The sequence below is a fragment of the Phascolarctos cinereus genome, unplaced genomic scaffold, assembly GCF_003287225.1.
Source record: "Phascolarctos cinereus isolate Bilbo 61053 unplaced genomic scaffold, phaCin_HiC Scaffold_3;HRSCAF=262, whole genome shotgun sequence".
Classification (NCBI taxonomy): Eukaryota; Metazoa; Chordata; class Mammalia; order Diprotodontia; family Phascolarctidae; genus Phascolarctos; species Phascolarctos cinereus.
The window spans coordinates 166,103,934-166,129,219 of NW_027555736.1; the positions used below are offsets into that span (position 1 = coordinate 166,103,934).

Consider the following 25,286-nt stretch of genomic DNA (forward strand, 5'->3'; position numbering starts at 1 on the left):
TTTTTAAAAATTTTCTTTGTGTAGCTCAGGATCTGGCTGTACCTTTAAGATAGACCTTTAATGGTAAAATGTCATTAAAGATTAGTTAATTTTGTTGTATTATTTCAGCCATGTCCAAGTCTTTGTGACCCCATTTGAGGTTTTCTTGGCAAAGATATTGGAGTGGTTTGTCATTTCTTTCTCCAGTTCATTTTACAGGTGAGGAAACCAAGGCAAACAGGGTTAATTTACTTCCCCAGAGTCACACAGCTAGTAAGCATCTGAGCCTGGATTTGAACTCAGGTCTTCCTGACTCAAGGCCCAGCGCTCTATCTACTGTACCACGTAGCTGCTCATTAGTTGAATTTAACTGAGGATATTTAGCTTGGAGAAGAGAAGATCTGGGGAGTCTAGGGTTAAATTTTCAAATGTTTGGAGGGTTTTCATACAAAACAGGGATTAGATTTGTTCTTTGGCCTTTGACAAATCACTTAAATTCTCCAAGCCTCAGTTTCTGAATCTATAAAATGAGAGGGTTGGATTAGATAGCCTCTGAGATCTTTTCCAATTCCACCTATGATCCTATGAGCTTAAATTACAAGGAGAGATATTTCAGATCAACACAAGAAAAAATTATTTAACTATGAGTGTGTTCATAAAGTAGAATGGTTGGCTAGGAGGAGTAATGAGTTCTCTGGCACTAGAAGTCTTCAAGTAGGTGATGAATGACCACTTGTTCAAGATGTTGTTGATGGAATTTACGCTTTTGGTGGGTGTTGAGCTACAATTAGATGGATTGTAGCACCAAGTGGAACTTTAGAGATCCATCTAGGCAAACTTTATTTTACAAATGAAAAAACCTGAAGCCCAGAGAGAGTAAGAGCCTTGTCCAAAGTAAAATACCCTTCCTATTCAGAAGTTTTATGATTCTACCATTATAGAGCTCTCTCTTCATCCCCTACATAGGAGCACTTGAATTTCCAACATGAAAATCTTAAATTAATGTGCCATAGAATACAATGATGAGTTGACCCTATTAGACATTTATTTAACCAAATAGATGCCACAAGCTTCCCTTCATTGCATCAGTGATGGTTACAGATGTATGAGCCATAGGTTGTTGTTGGGGTTGGTTTTTTTTTTGAATTTTTTTTTCCATTGAACTTGAATAAACATGAAAATGAAGGCAAGGTCTTCATGCAAGTGCATATTCAAAGGTTCCTTTGTCAAACTCTTCCACTTCATTTTCCCAAGTAGAGGAAGGCATGCTACTGTAGGGGTCCAGCAGGATTTTGAAGCATCTGATAATCAGAAGGCCCAAGAAAATGCATAGAATCCCCACAAATGCAAAGCCTGTTTTTTGTTCCAATGTCAATGAGAAAGCCGAAACTTTGTTGACACTCATGCTGGCTGGTCCGTTGCTATGGTGGCTGCTACTCATTATTTACTACCACATCATTGGAATTCTTCAGGATTCCTGTTTGTGTCATATCTTGGCCTACACACACAAAAATATAGTCAGTTTAGTTACAATAATATTCTTTACAATGTAGTCATTAAAATAGTAAACTGTAAAAAAAAAAAAGGAAAGAAAGAAAAAAGAAGAAAGCTTCCCATCTTTAAACTCTTTTGGCATGAAATATAAAAAAGTCATTATACACAAAGACTGATATTGATCAGAAGTCTTATCAAATAATAATTTATTTTGTCCAATGACAATAATAGACTGTAACACGCTATAATACAATGTGATGTGATATAAAAATGTGTAGTATTACTATCTACCCAATACTATAATGTGATATATGATGACTGATCATTTTGATTGAATTTGGTCAAAGTGGTCAATTTAATTATGTTTATTTCTTTATCTATACCTTTATTCATTTATTCATTTGTTTATTGCCTCTGGAGCTACAGCTATATGAAGCTAAAACAACTAATTAATTAGATGGAAAAAATCATTAAACTGGTTAAACTTGTTAAACTAGTTATTTGATATTAGGTAAACTAAAATACCCACTGTGTTAAACGAACATTTTTGCCTTAATCAACAAGCATTTATTAAATGTCTACTCTTTAATAGACACTGTGCTAAAAACTTAAAAATGAAAGTCTGCCCTCAAGGAACTTCCACTCCAATGGGAGAGATTTCATCTACATGTATAATTACATATAAAGTAAGTATATACGGAATGAAAATTGATTTGGGAGGAGAGGCATTAGCCATTGGGGGATCTGGGAAGGCTTCACAAAGGGGGTGGCATGACACATGAGCTTAGAACAAAACTAGGTATTCTTAAGTGTCAGAGGTGAAGAAGGAGTGTGTTCTAGGCTTAAGGGGGAGAGCCAGCACAAAGACATGGAGACAGAAGATGGAAAGCCATGTGAAGAAGAGAAAGAAGGCTAATCTGATTGGACGATAGAGTATGTGAAGGGAAATAACGTATATTAAGCCTGGAGAAGTAGATTGGAGCCAGATTGTAAAAGGTTTTCAGGGTCGGTCCGAGGCGCGGCCCGGCGTCATGCCCCCGCCTGCGGCCACTCACGCCGGCTCCTTGATGTGTCCGCCGCTGAGAAAGCAGGAGACTCACTGGCGCTCAGCGGGCCTGCGGGACACCAAGTACAAGTCGGCCCCGGAGGCCGAGAAGAAGGTGTCCACCAAGGGCAAGGGGCGCAGGCACATCTTTAAGCTGAAGAATCCCATCAAAGCTCCTGAAGTAGTTTCCACCATCATTACTGCAGAATCAATATTTCACAAGGGAGTATATTATCAAATTGGAGATGTTGTTTCTGTAGCTGATGAACAAGATGGAAAAATGTGCTGTGCTCAGATAAGGGGCTTTAGCCAGGACCAGTACTGCGAGAAGAGTGCGGCGCTAACTTGGCTCATCCCCACGATGGCCAGTCCCAAAGATCAGTTTGATCTGGCATCTTATATCATAGGACCAGAAGAAGATCTTCCAAGGAAGATGGAATATTTGGAATTTGTCATGAACCTTCAGAATATTTCAAGTCTCGATCCTCACCATTCCCCACTGTTCCCACTAGACCAGAGAAAGGGTACACATGGACTCACGTTGGGCTTACTCCTGCAATAACCATTAAATAAACAGTCGCCAACAACTTGTAATCTAGGATGGCTTTTTAAGACTCCATTTTCCTCTGTCCTCTATGCACACCATTACAAGATGTCCAGCAGTGTACTTAGTGAAATTGGTTGCTAGCTGAAGAAATAACTTTTTAAAAAACCTTTTATTATTACCAAATACGTAAATAGTATCTTCTTAGCTTTTTCTTCATTCATTTTCAATCAGCCTTTTCAAAGAATTATTCTGAAAAGGTACCTATATAGATTAGGGTAGAATAGAATAGGTGTCTCCTGTGCTGAGTTAGGATGTCCTGCACTGGAGGAAGCTTCTGATGGAGGTGGCCCCTGCTTTTCACAGGATAGATTCCTGCCATCAATGTGATGAGGCAGGTGCTAGCTTCTCATCCCAAAGTATTACTTAGTTGGTGTTTAGTCCTTGGACCCCAGTAAGTTTGAGTTTGACCAATATGTCATAAAAATAAATACAAAACTATAAACATTTTGTTGTATTTACAATAGTGACACTGTGCCATGCCCTATGAAACGAACATAACCATATCTACAAAGATTAAATAGGAAATCCCATGGTGACATACACTGAGTATGTATTACTGAATTGTGAATATGACCTAAAACTAATGTGGTAGCTAGAATCACAGTAGAAGGGCTTTGGGGGAGGAGTCTGGGCACACCAGATATTTTATTAAAAGCTTTCCAACAAAGTTTGAGCTGATGCCTTTCTTTGCTTATTCCACGCAACCTTGGATATTCCCAAAAGTGCCACAGGAGTGATTAGGTTGGCTAGTTGTTGATGGTAGAAACGTTTTTAAAGGGTGACCACATTTCCTACCTCTTCAGTTTGTTCAAAGCTGCTGCTCATTACCAGATCAGACTGAAGGCTATTAGTGTACCATATGACCAAATCCTAATCCTTTAAAAAGGGATCTTAGAAATGTTTCTCATGGATATGTTAGTTGGGTGAGAGCAAAGGGAGCTCAGCCCCAGCCTACCACAAGGACCTTTCCTTTGGCTCTGATTGAAGCCGCCTACTTGTCAGACAAAAACTGTGAGTGACATTTCATTCCCCTGATTTTAAAATATAAAAGTTTTAACATATTCATCTGTCTTTCATCCCTTTCCTGTACATGCTTTGGCTTGTATCCAGTAGAATTGACTGTAATTGAATCTTAAAATTCATTGTATTTTAGCGCTCTATTTATGTCTTCCACAAGAGTAGTTGTGAGTCACTGTAAATATCATTGTAAATAACTGAGATATACTAATGCTTAAAACTTTTGGATTAAAATATATTTTTTAAAAAGGTTTTAATGTCAAACAGAAGGGTTTATATTTTATCTTAGAGGTAATAATGGATTCAGCAGAACTGAGTATATTAATGAGAGCATTGGAAGGACAATGGTTAGAAAAACCCCTTTGGCAGTTGTGTGTGGGTTCCTTTATTAGAATGTGACCTTCCTGACAACACAGGATATGTATTTGCCTTTCTTTTTATTCCCAACATTTAGCACAGTTCCAAACACTTAGCATGTACTTAATAAATACTTGCCAACTGAATCACTGAAAGGTGGATTGAAAAGGCTAAAGATTTGAGGCAGAGAGACCAATTAACCTGAACTGGAGTGGTGGCTGGGGGTGTGGAGAGAAGGGGAAAAACATGAAAAAAATGTGGAAGTAGAATTAATTTGGGGACTGATTGGCTATGTGAGGTGAGGGGGAGTGAGGAACCAAGGATCACACTGAGACTGTGAACCCGGGGTGACTGAAAGGAGAGCAGTGCCCTTGACAAAAAGATGGGCAAGGAGCAGGTTTTGGGGAAAAGACAATGAGTTCTGTTTTGGACATGTTGAGTGTGAGATGTTTATTGGGCAGCCAATTTTAAATGTCCAACAGACAGTTGGTGATACAGAAATGGGGCTCAGGAGAAGCTATGGATAGATATATAGATTCAGGAATCATAGTGATGATCATTGAGCCCATGGGAGCTAATGAGACTAGAGAGAAGGAGGGGGATTCAGAGAGAGACAGAGACAGAGACAGACAGACAGACAGAGACAGAGAGAGAGAATACTTTCTGTACTTTCTACAAGCTGTGTTGTTGTCCTGATGAACAGCCTACCTGGACTCGTTTGGTTGAATTGGCTAAATAGAACAGTTATTTTGGCCTCATGCTGACTCAGCCCCTGTAAGTTAAGGGAATTACCTAGATTACAGTTTGTCATGGGGGATACTGAAATCTGCTTGTTTTTGTTCCAATGTTATTCCAATCCACTAGACTGCAGTGTTCCCTTAGATAAAATCAACACCACTGAAATAGTCAAGTTGTTCAGTGACAACAGAATATGAACCACAGGACATTTCTTAAAGTGAAACAATTTCTCCCCTGAATCCAAATGCAAGATCCTTTATATTCCAGCCCCAAATTTACCTATAATATAACCAAGTAGAGTGGTTTTCTCTTGAGCTCCTTGGGAAGCTACAAATTACAGTAGTTACTCAGAACCTTGAAAGGAAAGTGCACTGAACTCACAAATATGTAATTTGTGGTGAAGGAAGTGTTGGTTTAAAAAAGCCAAATATTTTCCATGATTAGCAAATAAGGAAAATAAAATCAATTCAAATAAGAGTAACATGAAAACTTATTTGTATCTTAGACTAAGAACCAACCTTAAAAAAGCATCAAGTGTCAAAAAGCATACCAGTCCACCCAGATTTTTAATGAGCTTTTTTTTTTTTAAGAGAGATATGCAGTTAGTAAAGGAATTAAATCAGTATTCTTATCTACTAACCTGGAGTATATTTTTACTCACCTTGGGTGGGTAGGCAAATGGCTATTTCATTCCTGTTCACAACCATGTAAACATACTATTTTACTTCTAAACAAATGTACAAAGGATGAAAAAGGGGGCGTACAACCGAGGTCAAATACAAAAGAGTAATATAAATCATTAAGAATGGTGAGGCAGCATGGCATAACTCCTGGATTCTCTGGCTTTCTTCAAGTCTCAGCTTGTACAAGAAACCTTTCTGATCCTCCTTAAATTTAATTCCTTTCCTCTGAGTTTGAGTTCTAGGTGTGCAATCAGGAAAACATAAGTTCAGATCCCATCCCTCACACACAATGTGACTACAGGCAAGTCACTTACTCTTTGTAGACTAAGTTTTCTCATCTGTAAATTGGGGATCATGGACAGTATCTATCCCATAGCATTTTAAAGAAGCTCAAATAAGATAATCTATGTAACATGCTATATAAATTATTAGTGGCCTCACAGCTTAAAGCTTAAGTGAGCTGAGCTTGAGGGGGAAAATTCTAAAGACCACAACGATGGCTTTTAAAGCTGTTCTAGAACGAGACACTCCATCTCCCGACTCTGGACATCCACTGGTTGCTCCCCCCTAGCCTTGAATCCTCTTGCTCCTCCTCTCCATGACCTTGCTTCCCTATCCTCCCTCCAGTGCAGGCTAAAATCGCATCTTCTGCAAGAGCTTTTTCTGATCCCCCTTAATGCTAGTCCCTTCCCTTTGTGATTATCTCTGATTTGTCTTGGTTTTATCTTGTTTGTAAGTAGTTGTTTGCATGTTATCCTTTACTAGACTGTGAGATCTTAGAGAGCAAGACCCATTTGATTTGGTTTGGTTTTGCATTTCTTTATATCCCAAGTTCTTAGCACAGTGCCTAGCATACAAAGGTGATTAACACTTGTAGACTGACTGACTGACCAACTCCTTAGCTTGCAATATCCACAGTATTCAGGTACTTCATCATCTCTCCGGTTTATGTGCTTACTGAACTTGTTTGTGCTTATACCCTTCTCTCAGTTCCTAAAACTCCTGCTATTTCTTCTTGAGGTCGTGCCTCCCTTCTCTGAACCACCCAGCTACCAGCTTACCCTGAATCACCACGGACCATCCCTCTGCTATCCAAGTCTGAATGAAATACATATCGAAGTGCAGAAGTACTTGTAAAAGTAACATCAGAACTATTATTATTCATTTTAATGTTATAGAGAATTGGATGATGGCCAAAAATAGCAACAAGTGACTAATATTCCAATATCCAAAGAGGAAAAAAAAAGGTAAGTCTTAGAAATTGTTATCTTATAACCTTTACTTTGATCTCGAGCTAAATTCTATGATATATTTTAAAAATTAATTTATTTTCATTTATCAACAATCATTTCCATAAACTTTTGAGTTTTAAATTTTTCTCTCTGTCCCTCCCCAAGACGGCATGCAGTCTGATATAGTCTATACATTTGATTTAGCTATACATTCCTATTGAACATATTTTCACATTAGTCATGTTGTAAGAAAGAATTAGAGCTTATAGAAGGAACCACAAGAAAGAGGAAATAAAACAAAACAGAAGGAAAAAAAAAGAGCAAATAGTATGTTTTGATCTGCTTTCAAACTCCATGGTTCTTTCTTTGGATATGGATAGCATTTTCCATCATGAGACTTTTGGAGATATCTTAGATCCTTACATTGCTGAGAAGAGCTAAGTCTATCAAAGTTAGTCATCACACAATGTTGTACAACAATGTTCTCCTGGTTCTGCGCACTTCACTCAGCATCCGTCCATACAAGTCTTTCCAGGTTTTTATGAAGTCCACCTGCTCATCATTTCTTATAGCACAATAGTATTCCATTACATTCATATACTACAATTTGTTCAACCATTCCCTGATTGATGGGCATCCCTTCAATTTCCAATTCTTTGCCACCACAAAAAGAGCTGCAATAACTATTTTTGTACATGTGGGACCTTTACCCATTCCTATAATCTCTTTGGGATACAGCCCTAGAAGTGTTATTGGTATGCAAATTTTTATAGCCCTTTGGGCATAGTTCCAAATTACTCTCCAAAATGATTGCATCATTTCACAACTCCACCAACAATGCATTAGTGTTCCAATTTTCCTACATCTTGTCCAACATTTATCATTTTCCTGTTTTGTCATGTTGCCCAATCTGATAGGTGTGATGTGGTACCTCAGAGTTGTTTTGATTTGCATTTCTCTAATCAATAATGATTTAGAGCATTTTTTCATATGACTATAAATGGTTATAATTTCATCTGAGAACTGCCTGTTTATATCCTTTGCCCATTTATCAACTGGGCAATGACCTGTATTCTTATAAATTTGACTTAATTCTCTGTGTATTTTAGAAATGAGGCCCTTATTAGACACACTGATTGTAAAATTTCTTTCCCAGTTTTCTACTTCTCTCCTAATGTTGGTTGCATTGGCTTTGTTTGTGCAAAAACTTTTCAATTTAATGCTATCAAAACTACCCATTTTGCATTTCATAGCATTCTCTATCTCCTGTTTGGTCATGAATTCTTCTGTTCTGACAGGTAAACTATTCCTTGCTCTCCCAGTTTGCTTATAGTATCAGCCTTTATATCTAAATCGTGAACCCATTTTGACTTTATTTTGGCATATGGTGTGAGATTTTGGTCTATGCCTAGTTTCTGCCATATTCTTTTCCAGTTTTTCCAGTAGTTTGTCAAATAGTGAGCTCTTATCCCAGAAGCTGGGGTCTTTGGGTTTATCGAACAGTAAATTACTATAATCATTGACTACTGTGTCTTGCATACTTAACCTATTCCACTGATCCTCCACTCCATTTCTTAGCCAGTACCGAGTAGTTTTGATGATTGCTGCTTTATAATACAATTTAAGACCTGGAATGGCTAGGCCACCTTCCCTTGCATTTCTTTTTATTAGTTGCCTTGATATTCTGGACCTTTTGTTATTCCAAATAAATCTTGTTATTATATTTTTCTAGCTCTGTAAAATTTTTTTTGGTAGTTTGATTGGTATGGGACATATTCTTGAAAGGATAGTTTGTTAGAATTTAGAAAGGAGTATATCGACTACATGGCTCTAAATGCCACGTGTCTAAGTGCCAAGATTCTCAAGCCACATTATGCCAGGCTAACCTACTTAATCTTCTAACAAAACAAAATTTTCTTTTTTGATAGTTTGATAAATCAGTTAAATGTCATACAGCATATATTGATTTGAGCAAAAATATTTAACAAAGTCTTTTATGATATCCATGGTGGTAAAATACAGACTAAATTAAAGCACTGTTACATGGGTTGATAGAACAGTTTTTTAAGAAAAGAATGTTAGTTAATAACTACCTATCAATTATCTATCTCTGGTGAAGTACCACAAGGCTCTGTCCTTGAATCTGAGCTACTCAGTACTTTTATTAATCATTTTGATGAAGACATAACAGACATTATTTTCAAAAACAAGCTAATACCAACAATAATATAATCAAGATTCAAAACTATCTTGATAAGCTTAGAATAATAAGCCCAAACTAACAACACAAAATTTAATAGAAAGAAATGTGAAACCTTATCTATGAGCCTTAGTTCATTTGGAGAAAAAAAGATAATTTTAGCTGACAATAAGCTTGTTTTTAAAAAGTCAACAAAATCTTAGCCTACTTTAATGCAGATATAGTATCTAACTCATAGGAAGTAATGTTTTCACTGTTTCTTGTCTTAGACCATATCTAGAGTGTAATGCTCATTTCTGGGCACCCCATTTTAAAAGTGAGTTTGACAAACTAGAGTACATGCAGAATGGGGAAACAGGAAGGGTGAGGGGTTTGGAAACCACATCATTTAGGGGGAAAAAATGAAAGAACTTGGGATATTTGGCCTAGAAAATAGAAGAATAAGAAAAACATGAGAAGTATCTTCAAATATTTGGACATCTATGTTGTGGAAGTGGAAATAAACTTATGCTGTATAACTGTGGGCAGCAAGAGATTTACTTATATGAGGAAATCAAGAACCAAGTGAAGAAAAGACAGTAGAAAAGCATTTGGACAAAGATCAACAGAGAAAGAAATGGAAGAGGTATTGTAACTAGATCTAGACAGAAAAATAAATTAGAAATATGGGGAATAGACCCCATTCCTAGCAATAAAGGCATGATATAGTAGTTATGGTGGACTTCAATTATCCAAATACCTGATCTTTTTCTGTTCAGTCATTTCAGTCATTTCCAGCTCTTTGTGATCACATTTGTGTTTTTTTTTTTTTTGGCAAAGATGCTGGAGTGATTTGCCATTTCCTTCTCCAGCTCATTTTACAAAGGACGAATTGAGGCAAACGGGTAAGTGGCTTGCCCAGGACACAGATAGTAAGTATATGGGGCTAGATATGAATTCAGAGTGACTTCAGGCCCAACAGTCTATTCACCGCACAATCTATGTGCCCTGCATAGTAGGTAATAATTCTTGATATTCCGTAACAATAGCTTCATCCTTCAAAAGGTAGAATAATTGAGAGTAACTTTTATTCTTACTTCTCAATGACAAGTAGTAACTGGTTTCAGTGGTGAAATATGGGAACCATATCATCTTAGAATCTGTAAAAGAGGAAAGGAAACTTGGGTATGGTCTGACATCTACCTTATATTTTGAGAGAACCGATCTCAAAGGCTTCAAAAAAATAATAGGCATGAAATGATGGACTGATACTCTAAGGGGAAAGTTAGTCCAGGAAGGATGGGAAGCCTTTAAGAATAAATATCTGAAGACATAAAAAGAAATAATTCCCATAAAAAAGAAAAGGGGAATAGTCTAAAAAGACTAATGCAGATCCCATTGAAACTCATCAATCATCTTAGATTTTTTAACAAATGTTCAGAAGATAGCATAAAGCAAAAGCAAGTAATAGAAGATGAATACAAAAATGGTTATGTAGAAACATTGCCAAGAGTACTAAAACTAAGAATGAGTTGAGATTGGTGATTGAAGATAAAGATAATAAGAATTTTTTAAATTAATTCAGGAAAAGAGAAGGATCAAAAGAGGAATGGGACTGTTGCTCAGGTAGATGAGATGATAATAGACAATAGGAGAAATGTCAGAACTACTGAAATCTTCACTTATATTTTCTATGCCAGTCAGAATGATCTTTAGAATGGAAAAGACTGAAAAAAATTCTAATAAGAAGTGTCATACCAAGATAAGTAGGGAGATAATAAGACAGTATTTAGCTACCCTTGATGAGGTTAAGTTGTCAGGCCAGACTAGCTGAACTGTATTCTGGGGTAATAAAGCTGCTAATTAACATTTGCCTAGTACTTTAATATTTGCAAAGTGCTTTAAGTACTAGGGTATTAAAAAATTTTACATAGTTGATGGCTAAGCCACTTTCAATGATCTTTGAAAGACCATGAAGAGAGTCTTTGAAATCCTAGAAATGAGTCGATCTTGTCCTGATCTACCAAAAAAAAAGGGGGGGAGGGATAAAAGTCTATAACTATAGACTAGTGAGCTTAATTCCCATCAAAATTCTAGAATGGACTATTAAAGAGATAGTGAACACCTAAAAAGGAAGCAGTGATTGCAATGAGCCAGAGTAGCTTCATCAAGAATAGGTCACTCCAGGTCAACCTTATTGTCTTTTTTGACAAAGCTTACTGAGTGGATTGATCAGAGGAATGCTGTAGTGTAGTTCAGCAAAGTATTAGGGGGTTGGGGGTAGAGAAGGAAATGAGCATTTATTAAAAGCCTACAATGCTCCAGGCATGGGAGTTAGATGGCTCAGTGGATATAGTGCTGGGCCTAGAGTTAGGAAGACTGTTTAAATATGTTCTAAGATACTTACTAGCTGTATGACCCTGGGCAAGTCACTTAACCCCATTGCCTAGCCCCCCCCCAAAAAAAGAGCCTCTAGATCTGATCAAGTATAGATCAGTTGGAGGAAGAGGAGATGTTTAGACTAGAGAAGAATTAGGGAAGAAGACTATAGCTGTGTATCTGGGTAATTAAAGAACCTTTTGTCTGTATGATAACATATAGTTCTATGGACAGTTTCCTGTCCTCATTTTATTATGAAGTGGTCCTCATTTTATGGATGTTGCAGGTAGTCAATGAGCTAGCCCCAAAATTAAATGGGCTGGGGAGAAAGTGGATTAGATTGCATTTGAAGGATTCTATAATGCTCTCAATAATCCAAATCGACTGCTTGAAACAAAACCCCATCTTTTGAATGCCAATATTCTTTTACTTGATACCATATGATGGAAAATTATGAAATACCACCATCTCTGGGAGGAATCAATATTTTAAGTTACCCAAAGAGTTGGAATGAAAGGACATTGCATATTACCAATATTGAATACAAGAAGTGGTGTAAAAGATAATATCCAGGAGATTTTTATTAGAAAAGGAGGCAGGAGAGTCATGTGTTGAGCTGGACAATTAAGAGGTATTAATTAAATTAATTGTATTAAGAGGTAGACAGTGTAAGTCCTGTATATAAGATTCAGAATTTAAAAGAATGATCCTACTATACTGGGTGAACTCTCCCATGAGGATTTATGAGAGAGATAGATAAAAGTCAGACAAGTTGAGGAGATATTGTGATTTGCAGTGGTAGAAAAGGTACTGCTTTCATAAGATCATGGATAGTGAGTTGACTTGCTGAACTAGAGTAGAATATTTGTGTAGGGGAATAGAGATAAAATAGAGATGTAAAGGTAGGGTTGACTCATTCTGTGGTTATTAAATTTTTAGTGTGAGCATTTACATCTTGGAAACTGGGAAATGCTACAGATCAGAGCTTGATTTATTGATTTGTTGATTGCACAGAAGTAAGAAAGTGATGGGTAAAATGGTAACAATACAGATTAAATTTAAAAGTATGTTGTGCATACATTTTTTAGAGAGTTGGTTGCTAAACATGTACCAGAATACCCCCAATTATGGAGTGCCTTGCATGCCAAGTGAAGGACTTTGAGTAGGAAAGGGACAATATAAAGTATTAGGAAAATTAATGTAGCTATTATGTGAAAAACAGAATGGATGTGTGAAAAGCTAGAGACAAGACACTATTTTTGAGGGTAATCCATCCATGATATAATAGCAGCCTAAACAAAGGAGTTTTCCCTAGGAATAAAATAGAAGAGCAAGATGCAAAATATAATATAAAGAAATGTTGCTTATGATTAGTGATTAGGTATGGTGACAAGGGGTGGCTCGGTGGCAGAGACAGCTGGAGTCTGGAGTCAGGAGGACCTTAGTTCAAATTCGGCTTCAGATACTAGCGGTGTGACTTTGGATAAGTTATATAAGCCTGTTTGCCTCAGTTTCCTCATCTGCAGAATGGGCTGGAGGAAGAAATAGCAAACTACTCTAATATCTTTGCCAAGAAGACCCCAAATAGGGTCACAAAGAGTTGGACATGACTGAAACAACACAACAACAACATAGAGGAAAAGGAAGAAAAAAGCAATGATGACTCCAGGGTTTCAAGCTTCATCAACCAAGTAGTAACAGAGCCACTCACAGAAATAGGGAAATTCAAATCAGTGGCCCAGTTACTGGCAACTGAGGATGATAAGTTCAGTTTTAGATTATTTGGCAGCTTTAATGCAGCAAAATGAAGAAGTTTACTAGGCAGTTAATTATAGAAGACTAGATATGAAATAAATAACAAGGATACAGATTTTAGAGTCACATCACACATCTAGATAAAAGTCACAGTTGAAATCTTATGAGTGAATTCTCTAGAGGAAAAAACTTAGAGAGGACAACAGTCTTTTTTGCACCCTACCTTCGGACATTATCTAAGGAAGCCAGAAAAAGGGTCAGATAAAGATGCTGGAGGAGACCCAGCATAGCTCCATATCCCAGAGGCAAGAGAAAGAGAAAATTTCATATAGAGGGGGTGGTCAAATACCATGGGGCATCAAGGAGAATGGAAGGGAGAAAAGTCACCAGATTTGGCAATTAAAAGATAATTAGTGATTTCAGGAAGCAGAAAGAAGAGTAGTAAGATTTCAGGAAGTTAAGGAGTAGATGGATTGTCAACAAATGGACCACAAATTTCAGAAGGTTGGTGGTTGTTGGGGGTTTTTTTAAATTTAATTTAATTTTTGGAGGGGAGGGATCAGACTTGTGATTTCATTCCCACTGTGTAAACATCTTCAACCAGTTCAAATCAGCACCTGACCAGCAAGTGATAGTCTTAGATATTCTCTAGGGGACACTGAGAGTTTAAGTGGCTTGCTGAGAGTTTGGAAGCTATCTTTTGTCAGAGTCAGGACTTGAACCCAGGTCATCCTGACTTTGTTGCACTGAACTGAATTTCTTTAATTGAGTTGAATCATCATTCACTCACTCTCTCCTCCTTTCCAAAAGAAGAGATATCTGTTATTTCTGACTAAAGGTTATCTTTTTAACTGTGCTCTCAACTCATTCTCTGTTTCCTCTTCTAGGTCTAGAATCTTATCAATAATAGCTATCCTTTATAGCAATTTAAGGTTTGCAGAGTGCTCTTTAAATGATCTCATTTTATCCTCATTACCATCTTGGGAGATAGGTACTATTATTATTCTCATTTTATAGACAAAGGAAACTGGGGTTGTTCAACTACTGCATGTCTGAGGCTAGGTTTGAACTCAGGTTCCTGACTCGAGGTGCTCTAATCACTTTGCCACCTAATTACCCTCCAGCACCTCTCTCTCTCTCTCTCTCTCTCTCTCTCTCTCTCTCTCTCTCTCTCTCTCTCTCTCTCTCTCTCTCTCTCTTTCTCTCTCTCTCTCTCTCTCTCTCCCTCTCTCTCCCTCATACTCTTTCTATCCTTTTTCACTGACTCCTTATCTGCCAGAAAACATGCTAAGGTATCCCTAATTACCAAATAATACACTTTTCTTGACTTTTCTATCCTATATCTCTCCTTCCTTCCTTCTCAAACTAAGTGAAGAAAGTTATTTATACCTAATGTCTCCATTTCTTCACCACACACTCTCTCCTCAGTGTACCTTGGCAGTTTGACCTCTGCCACTCACTTCTTTATTGAAAGTGCATTCTCTAAGATTGGCAAGAATCTAATTACCAGTTCCCATTACCTTTTTTTTTCAGTCCTCATCTTCAGCTTTTCTTCAATATTTGACACAGTGGAACACCCCTTCTTCTAAATATGTTGTCTCTTCCTTTGATTTCAAAGACAATCTCCTGCTTTGACTCCTAACTTCAGTACAGATCCTTCTCCATTTCGTTTGCTGATTTCTCACTCTCTTCCCAACTCCTTAAGGTGGCTGTTTTCCAAGGCTCAACACTTTGTTGGCAATTTCGTGTGTTCTCTCAGATTCAGTTACTCATCTCCGTGCAGGTAACTCTTAAACTTATGTTTCTAATCCTTGTATTTCAAACTTAACATGACCCAAACAAAGTTCCTTATTTTTTCCCCTAAACCTGCTCTTCCTGCTGACAGTTATTTCTATCTCTGGAAAAATCATTCTCCCTGTCTTTCATAGTGACAGTCAGTGCCAAGAGCACTGGAAATGCGGTCTCTGGGACTCAGTCTCTTAATCTTTAAGATGAAGATGCTAACACCTGCAATACCTATATCATAGGGTTATTCCAGATATGCACATGAGAATGAATTTAAAAAACAATTTGCAAGACTTTGAGTGCTATATGTGATAATTATTGTAGAGGGTGGAGGAAAGTGATGATAGATGATAGGTTGATCAGAGGACTCCTGATAACCTTATTTTCCTTTAGTTCATTTGACGAAATGAAATAAAATGATAGGAAATAAAGGAAGGAAACAGAGACAATAAGGTGTTAGTCCCAAAGAGAGTGTAAAGAAGTGCTTCTATTTTATGAGGCATGAAAATATTGTTAAATCAAACTTGATGGAATTATAAGGCAGGTAGCCATTGGCTGACTGAAGGATTGTCCACACCCCAAGTATCCTTTAAAATGCAAAACTCTCTAAGGAAGCAGGAGACAGCTCAGAGAAATGTGTATTGTGGCAGCTGAGAAGAGAGCCATGTATGGAACTCATAGTTAGGCTGGTAAATTTTAACATGTGGCTCTCTGGAATAGAATAAATGGAGGGCAGGATAGAATGAAGGGAAATATACTTAGTTTTTCACATGACTACTATGGAAGTGTTTTATATGACTACACATGTATAACCTGTATTGAATTGCTTGCCTTCTCAGTGAGGGTGGGTGGGAAGGGAGGAAGGAAAAAAATTTGGAACCCAAAATTTTAAAAACAAAAGTTTTAAAAAAATTGCTTTCACATGCAACTGGTAAATAAGATATATAGGAAATGGGGTATAGAAATCTATTCTGCCCTGCAGAAAAATTGAAGGGGAAGGGGATAAGAGAAGGGAGGGCAGATTAGGAGAAGGGGTACTCAGGATGCATGCCATCTTGGAGTAGGGGGAGGGACGAGATGGGGAGGAAATTTGGAACTTAAAATCTTGTGGAAGTGAATGTTGAAAATTAAAAATAAATAAATAAATTTATATAAAAAACCCCCAAAAAACCAAGTGGCTCTCAGGGAGGTGGGGGGGGGGAATGGGTGAAATACACAACTTATGAACCAACACACTTTTAAGTATAATCTGTATTACTAACATTTTATTTATTGCTTTCTTAAGCATATAGTCTAGATTCTAGAGTCCAAACAATCCACAAAAAATAAATCAAGCCCTAGTTTGCAGTGTTTACTGATTTCAGAGGGTTTGAGCAGGCTCTAGCACACCCCTGAACACAAATCTTGAGAGAGAAACACTCAGCCTTTTGGAAGGGTTTTTTTTTTGTCTTCTTTCTCCATCTCTCCACCCCTTTATCCCCGCCATTACCAATGACCTTGCAGAGTTAGTTACTTGTCCAGTAGGAGATACCATACTTTGAAAGGAGTAAGCATAGCAGGGCACCCAATGGATCAAAGTGCCCAGCTGAGATGCTGTACTTAGAGGGAGAAATGCTAGGATAGCATGAGAAGAGAAGGACATTGCAAACCTGCAACATCAGAGCTGGGAGTTGCCTTGACCATATATGTTCCCTAAATGTGAGCCTCCCTATTTGTGCACTCTTTTTTTTTAAGCAATTGGGGTTAAGTGACTTGCCCAGGGTCACACAGCTAGTAAGTTTCAAATGTTTGGTCTGAGGCCAGATTTGAACTCAGGTACTCCTGACTTCAGGGCCGGTGCTCTATGCACTGCACCACCTAGCTACCCCGATGTATGCTCACTCTTCCTGTGGATACTGTGTGTCTTTGTGGGTGATTGTATCTCAAGATTAAGGGGGCAATACTGTGTAGTTACTGTTCTTTTGAACAGTAGCTCAGTCAGTACCTTTTCTCTGAACTAATTGTGTCCTCTGGCCAACTATTAAAGGTAAATTGAATGATAGAGACTTGTGAGCTATCTTTTAGGAGTGTGGAATCTGGGGTAAGCATTCACCTGCAGAGAGGAAGCCCTCTAGTATGTTTATAACCCAGGGATTATTTTTGAATCTTATCTCTGCCTCTCTTATATTTAAAAAATTATCAAGTCCTTTTGATCTGACCTCTGCAGCACCTATTATACCATATTCTCTTCTTCATTCCTACTACAATTACCCTAGTATAGGCCCTTGCTGCTACACATCTGAGCAAGCTAACACATGGAACCAGATTGTAGTGGCACATGAATGCAAGGCAAAAGAATTAAACTTTAAGAATAAGGAGCCCCTGAATATTTTTGAGTGAAGTGACATCACCAAAGCTATGTATAAGGAAAAATAATTAGTCTGGCAATTGTTGTTGTTGTTTGTCCTTTGTTCTGGGAAGAGGACCATGATATCAGGAAGGTGATGTCATGACTTGCAAGTGAATTGGATTTAAGTGAGGGAGGGCTACTCAAAGTCACCAGCCTCACTTTCTCCTTTGGAGCCATCTGGGTCTAGTGGCAAGATATAGATCAAGATGACTGGAGATGGCCCTAGATTCAGTGGGAGATCTCAGCCTTTTTCAGCTAAGGTCTTTCTGAGTTCTCATTTTGACAGAGGCAATGTCCATTTCACTGATTAAGGCTAGATAAGAAGTGAGCCAAGGAATGGCCTCTTCTACCTAATCAAAAAAAATCATCCTGGGAGGGGAAGACCAGGCAAAAACAAAAACAATTACTGTTTACATTCACTCTGTGCCATCAGGGCCCAAACTATGACCACCAAATGGGCTTGGACTAGGACCTATTGTTGGCCAATCAATGAGAGCCAGAGTGAATTGAGTTTAAGGCACAGTCATTAAGAAAGAAATCTAGACTGTAAGCTCCAAGATATCTTCTTGATTTCAGCCATTAAAATTTATGTTCCTTTGGGCTGAGCACTGGCAGGTAAGGGTGTGATACTCTATGTGAACAGAGGGATAGGAAGGAGGGAAAAGAAGGGAAGGAATTGACTTAATTTCTGCCCTCAAAATGTGCCATGAAACTTCATACCTTTTTGCTTTTGCTTATACTTCTCTTTCCCTCTGTACCTATTGACTTCCTGCCAATCTTTTACCCCTTTAGAATGCAAGATACTTGCAGTAGGAATTCTTCCATTCATTGTATTCATATCATTAGGACATAGCACAGTGCCTTACACATTGTAAGTGTTTAGTAAGTATTTATTGATTGGTTGAAATAAAATACCACTTTTTTTTTCAGGCTTCCTTTATTCCTCCCTTTTCTTACCTAGCCTTAATCACTGAATGGACACTGCCCCAGTCAAACTGAGACCTGTTAAAGGGCAAGATCTCCACTACATCAGGGCCATCTCCAGTTATCCTGATCTATATCTCACCACTGGACCCAGATGGCTCTGAAGAAGAGAGTTAGGCTGGTGACTGCACAGCCCTCCCTCACTTACATCCAATTCACTTGCTTGTCATGGCATCACCTTCCTGATGCCATGGTTCTTTTTGAGAAGGAAGGCCAAACAACAACAACAACCTTTATTCCTCTTGCTGCCAATGTCCATTCCCCTTGGATCCCTTATAATACCTTGTCATGATGTACTCATTATGCATTGTTATATCTATAACTTTATCTCCCTGTGCTAGACTGTAAGCTTTATGAAGGCAGGGACTTTATCTTATTTAAACTATCTATTTTCCTCAGTGAATTACCAAATTGAAGTACTCAACTGAAAGCTTTTCATAAACACATGTTTAAAAAAAGTTGCATTTGCTGAAGTTCTAAATGGAGCTCATTCCTCTGAGGTTCAAGCTAGTATGAAATTTTCATTTCCAAACAACCAAAAAAAAAAGAGTTTTTGGGGGAGCGGAGAGGGTATTTTTCTTTAATAAAAAATGCCTTAAAGAGAAAAAAATAAAATTGTATTCTGAACCCTGTCATGTTAAAAAAAAGTGACGGAAAAAAGAAGACAACAAATAACAACACCATGGCACAAAAAAACTGTAAAAAAAAAAAATCTGGGTGTTGTCACAGGTGTTATTTGTATCAGCAGAGAAAACATAGCTAACACTTTCAGTTTCTTTTTAGGGCTTGGAATATCTGACTAATAGTCTCAGTTTTCCATTTCACTTGATCTACGAGAAGGCAAGCCTGAGAGGGCAACACTCAGTTTGACTTTTTTTTTGAGAATTTCCTGATGAATGTCTTCATAGTTACAGAATTCCTTCAAGACTACTGAAAAGCAACTTGTGATGAACTCGTTCACATTAAGACAAGTTGATATGAATCACAACAGACGAGTTTCTGAAAGCCAGCAGAAAGCCTAAAAATCATCTGTCAATTTTTAATGAAAGACATTTTTAAATCATTGGTAGAAATAGGAAAATGGGAAAGAAAAATTCCAGAGTTCTGCACATATGGCCTAAATCAAAGGGCTTTTAAATTTTACCTATACTAGAGAGATGGCAAACACCCTGAACTCTTAGAAATTGAGCAATAGAACACGAATCTTCTGAGGGCAATGATATTCTGGATGAGTACACAAAACAATAAAAGTCAATCCATCTAAGATGAGAGTTCTAAATATATATAGATATAGATATAAAACTATATTCCAAAATCATTAGTTTCCTTTGTAATCCCATCTTTTTATTTTATGCGCTTAAAATATTATTCTGAGAAGGAATGCATAGATTTCACTAGAAACTTATGGGGTCAAAGGAGTCCATGACATACACACACAAAAGGCTAAGAACTGCTGAAATTAGAGAAATGTTTAAAGACTAAAATAAAACAAAAACTTAAATTTAAAAAGAGTCAAATAGACTATAAGCTAGGAGGAGGGGAGACATTCTAAAACATTTGTAGACTATGCCAAGTTGCCTAAATGAATAAAATGAAAAGTTTTGCAGTATTTATTAGCAGATTTCATTCATCATCTTTAAAATTAGGATTGAAAAACTTCTTTTTAAAAAATTTACTTTAATTATGGTGTTTTGACATACTACTGAAGAGTAAAGTTCTGGGTTAAGCCATATTTTCAGGAATATATGCCTATGAATGTATATATATATGTACATATATATATATATATATATATATATATATATATATATATATACTCTAGCATTAATTGATTAGATTGATTATCAGAGCAAAAACAATTGTTCCCCACAGGCAACAAATGTAATTGTCATTCAGTGAAACTTGGGAGTTTTGATGAGTCACAGGATTGGGCCCCAGTGGCCCAATGGTTGTCAGGGTCCCATACTTTCATTCAGTTGCTAAATGGTTATCAAGTATTATTAAAAAAAAAATTAAAGCACCAAATAGAAATACAAATTGTATTTTCCTGATAAGTAACATGTATCATAGTCATTCAGTAATTATTTATTAAGCCTGCTATTTTCAATGCATCTTTCAAACATAGTTACAGAAGAAAGCTTCCAAACAAAGATAGAATCACCTTTATATATAATATTTTTGTTTTTACGCACAGGTATCTTGTGGATAGTAGTTTTCTGATGGAAATAAGTTTATTAACTAGGTTATATTTTTTTAATTCGATATTCATAAATTGATACAATTCACTGTTTCACCTGCATCACCAACAATACAAAGCATCTGAGATTAGTACTGAAAATCATATATATATATATATATATATATATATATATATATATATATATAGTTTTTTAAACAAGAAATTACTTTAATCAACAGGTTTTTCCTCCATAAGTGGCTTTCAAATATTATCCCTGAAACCAATGAAATTAAGATAGAGTCTGATTTTTGTGGTTGTAGGGTAATTTAATATTTTGAATGAGAGATGCACTCTCACCATGCAAATGAGAGACCAGACACTGCATCATTTCATATGAGGAAACATATACATTAACCCAGACTCAAAATAAATACCACCAGCACACCAAATGCAAAGATCATTAAATCCTATGGAAGGTACAGAGGCAAAGTTATACTAATCCATCTTTACACAGAGCTCATTTATCGATTATGAGGTATACGTATGTTAGAATCAAAGGAAAACCTGAAAGTACAAACCCAGATGTCTTCATCTTGATGTAGTGTAAAAGTTTCAGGGCTTCCCAGAGACCTAAAACCTCAAGATCTGGTAAGATCCACTCAATAACAGTCCCCAAACTGGATCCCCAGAGTTCTCTCTTGAGAGAGTCTGGAGGTGGTCCCTATAGAGCTGCCACCCTCATTCTTTTCAAGGCAGTGGAAAACTTGGAAATTCTCAAGGTATCTTAAGGACAAAAACCCAGACCTTCATTATCATTCTGTTCTGTCTTGCTTGTCCTTAGCGCGCTCTCTCGCTCTCTCTCTCTTCTCTCTCTCTCTCTCTCTCTCTCTCTCTCTCTGTCTCTCTCTCTCTGTCTCTCTCTCTGTCTCTCTCTCTCTCTCTCTTCTCTCTCTCTCTCTCTCTCTCTCTCTCTCTCTCCCTCTCCCTCTCCCTCTCCCTCTCCCTCTCCCTCTCCCTCTCTCTCTCTCTGTCTCTATCTCTCTCTCATAGATTAAACTGAAGAAGCGTGGAAACTTCCTACAAAACATTACGTGAGAAGCATCAGCAAGCTGACTGCACACATAAACATACACCACACCACACACCCAGCAGCAACAGCAGCAGCAGCGGCAGCAGGGCTCTTTCCCCTAGAATGGATTCCTGGGCTTGCAGACCTGTTTGCTTCAGAAAAGTAAGATCCTGAGGATATGGAGTGAGACCCATGCCCTCCCTGTCTATTCATGCAGGGGGTGGGGAGAAAGTTACTTCACAGGCGGCAATGTCTCACCTTCCATGCTTGTTGCCATGGAGATGAAATCCAGCGAATTGACTAAAGTGTTTGCAGGCTTCTCTGTATTAGATGATCTGTTTCAGGAGCAATGCAAAAGGCTTATCCTGTGTACCTATGTGGAATCTTCCCTGGCCTACGTGTGTATGTACTTATTTCTGTGTGTATGTGTATATATGTGTGGGAGTGAGTAGATAAGAGCTCTTGTCTGTGTCTGTTTGTGTGGAAATGTATATATGTGTACGTGTGCGTATTTTTCTCTGTGTGGGTGTGTGTACGTATTTGTGTGTGGGTATGCGTATGTCTGAGTCTGTGTCTGGCTATGTATGGGAGGGAAGGAAGGGGTGGGAACTAAAAAAGGAAAGGAAGTCTGGGCTATATTAGCAACAGGCTTATGTGTCTTTTAACATTTCTCCAGTTTTGAAAAAAGAAAAAGAGCTGATTTCCATTTACATCAAATATCTCAGGTTAGCAATTAGGGTTCATTGCCACATTGACTTCCTGAAGCAGCAGGAGTCTAATTAATTGATCGCTAAAATCCTCTCTAGGTCTCCTGCCATGTCCCTAGTATTATTCTGTGTGCCGAGGCAGTATCTTCCAGTTCAGCTTGTGCTAGTATCTCCTGAGCCTTACAGCCAAAAGAGATTTAGCTGAGAACAGGATGCGTCATTTTGACCTTCTCTCAGTCCTCTCTAAGGACAAATAAGGGAAGAAGGATGATGGGAAGGTAGGAAGGAGAAAATAAAGGAAAGACAGAAGGGAGGAAAAGAGAGAAGGGAAGGATAAACAACAATAACAAAAAATCCAAAAACGCATGTTCACCAAAACCCCCAAAAGACAAAAAACCTTCCCAGCAGCATATCACTGGGCGCTGTTGGTGGTGCTGAAGCTGCTTGCATAGCGCCTAAGTGGAGGACAGTTTTGTAACTAAGGACAGCATTAAACTGAAGGACTTAGCTAAAGGACATGCATAGAACCATAGGCTTAAAGCTGAAAGGGAATTCAGAGATCTAGTCCAATCCTCCTATTTCTTTTTTTTTTTTCAGATGATGAAACTGAGGCCCAGACAGGTAAAGTAGTTGCCTACAGTCATAGGCACTAAGCAGCAGTCAGAATTCTAATCTAGGTCTTTTAATTCCAAATCCAACAGTGTTTCCACTGATCCTATTATGCTTCTGATATTATTTTCAGGAAATGGTTTATACTGACTTCCAAATCCTCATTTCTGGCATTTTAGAATCTATTTACCTTACAAATTTAATTTGAATATTCCTCTGTGTTTTTCTCATTAGCACACAGTCTCTAGAGAGGATTCTGAAGACTAAGCTTCTATGAAGTTTTTTTTTCAGTATATAACATGGGGAAAGTTTTTCTTAAGAAAAGACACAGATTATATTTTGAAATACACAGGCTAGACCTATTTCACTTGTATGGAAAATTTTTACTAAGGAATTTCTCTCTGCCAATAAAGATGTACTCCTTTCTCTTTAATTTGTAATCTTAGAAAATTGCCTAGGGCAATGAGAGATTATGTGACTTGTCTATGGCTACATGGCCAGGAGTTCTCAGAAGCAAAACTTGAACCCAGGTCTTCCCAATTCAAAAGTTGACTGCCTATCATGCTGCCTATCATAAAATACCTTGCATATTCAAAAACTATTGATACCTCCAACCCTTCCTCCAATATACTTGAGCACACTTAAGGCTCTGGTGGTTTCTTTATACTCAATTTCAAGGCTTCCTGTCTATTTTGATTACATAAGCCTATAAGTTAAAACATCTGCAGATTTTCCCAAAATGTTGTTTTTCTTTTTCTGACCTATTACTGATGGTCATTAGCTAGGAATATATGTTGATGTAACTTCATGGTATTTTCATGTTTCAAAGTTTAATGATTATGCATAAAGTGGAAAAATAATGATCTGTTTCTGTTTATAGTTTAATAGATATGACCATAAAACTCCCACTATTACTTCAAGAATTGAACAATTGAGATGGACTCTTAAGGCCTGAAGATAAAAGATAAGGTAATACTAGGTGCTTACATATGGCCATATTGAATACTAAGTGCCATACTGTTTTTAGTTTGACCCTACTACAGCTTTTCACACAGAAGGTATTCTGACTAACCTGTTGTCCATCATTCTTTAAAAAAATAAAAAGCCAAAGCTAGCCCAGTACAGCCCATAAACTGAGCTTCAATAAGTATGTACTGATTCTATTACCTTTTACAAGCTAATTGTCAGTTGGTGTTTGTCTACTAAATGGTTGGTGGCCTTGTCTTGCCTTTTGATATTAGTTATGGCTCCATGTACATATAATGGGGAAGAATGAATGGAAAGAGAAGAGTGGAGCCTATTGCCTTTGTAAAATTTCACTGTACTTTTAATGACTCAAACTTTCCCTTGAAACGAATGCTTATATTTTTAACATGAATATTCTGGTGGTATTTTGTGGCTGTGAGTCATAGAATACTACAATCTCCAGAAAACTGAAGTTAAGAAATACTCAAAAGGCAACAGAAAAATGCATAGTGGATGTGAGTATGCTGCAATATAAATGGGGAATTATGCAGAAGTGTAAAAGATATCTATCTATAGAAAAAGGCAGACTGGCCATGTATTGAGTGTGGAGCAAGTAATTGACCATCTATGTGCTCCCTAGTACCATCTAACATCAAGAGAACTCAAAAATATTGGGTGGGTGGACTCCTCTGTGAAGAATTTATGGTCAGGCAAGGGTAGAGTCACTGAATGGGCAGAATGGGTAGTCATAAGTGGAGTAATCTGTGCCATTGAAGAGAATAGCCACTTTGATGAGATCACAGATCCTTCAGGTACTGAAGTATTACTTCAGTTTGATATGATGAAAGTACTTAGGAATCTTGTTGTTATGTAAATGGATGGTACACATTTCACACCATTTAGAAAGTTGGATAACACTGTCTTTCTAGAAAGCATTTACCTGTATACTGATTGGATATCAGATGCCATATACTAGAAGCTTGCTTCTTAAAGGTGGCACAGGAGTTTTTTTCTTTTTTTCTTTTATTGGTCCATACTTGCTTCATTTGAAAAAGTGACAGCTTTTGACTCTTTGCCAAAAGAAAGCTCTAATTGAATATAGCTTTCCTTAGGGTAAAGTTCATAACCTTGGT

At 37.4% G+C, this 25,286-nt stretch overlaps 1 protein-coding gene, 1 long non-coding RNA gene and 1 pseudogene across 4 annotated transcripts; 2 read left to right on the plus strand and 1 right to left on the minus strand.

Moving 5' to 3' along the window:
* Nucleotides 1-1,002: 1,002 nt before the first annotated feature.
* On the minus strand, nt 1,003-22,458 carry CTXN2 (cortexin 2). 3 transcript variants are annotated; one of them, XM_020985467.2, is made up of 2 exons: nt 22,130-22,458; nt 1,003-1,477 (listed from the first exon to the last, which is right to left on the minus strand). In XM_020985467.2, the coding sequence occupies exon 2, from the start codon at nt 1,418-1,420 to the stop codon at nt 1,175-1,177; it is 246 nt and encodes an 81-aa protein (XP_020841126.1). In that variant the 5' UTR covers nt 1,421-1,477; nt 22,130-22,458; the 3' UTR covers nt 1,003-1,174. The 3 variants fall into 3 exon arrangements, with proteins under 3 accessions (XP_020841126.1, XP_020841177.1, XP_078007392.1); XM_020985518.2 differs by lacking the exon at nt 22,130-22,458 and adding an exon at nt 21,381-21,658; XM_078151266.1 differs by lacking the exon at nt 22,130-22,458 and adding an exon at nt 14,986-15,358.
* On the plus strand, nt 2,505-3,112 carry LOC110206946 (GATA zinc finger domain-containing protein 1 pseudogene; annotated as a pseudogene).
* LOC110207955 (uncharacterized) lies at nt 22,206-24,154 on the plus strand. The gene is made up of 3 exons (XR_002324377.2): nt 22,206-22,273; nt 23,176-23,199; nt 24,068-24,154. It is a non-coding gene; the product is annotated as an uncharacterized LOC110207955 (long non-coding RNA).
* Nucleotides 24,155-25,286: the final 1,132 nt, after the last annotated feature.

Excerpts from the sequence above, each read along its gene's own strand:
- CTXN2 (XM_020985467.2), bottom strand. The coding sequence starts at position 1,420 with ATGAGTAGCAGCCACCATAGCAACGGACCAGCCAGCATGAGTGTCAAC.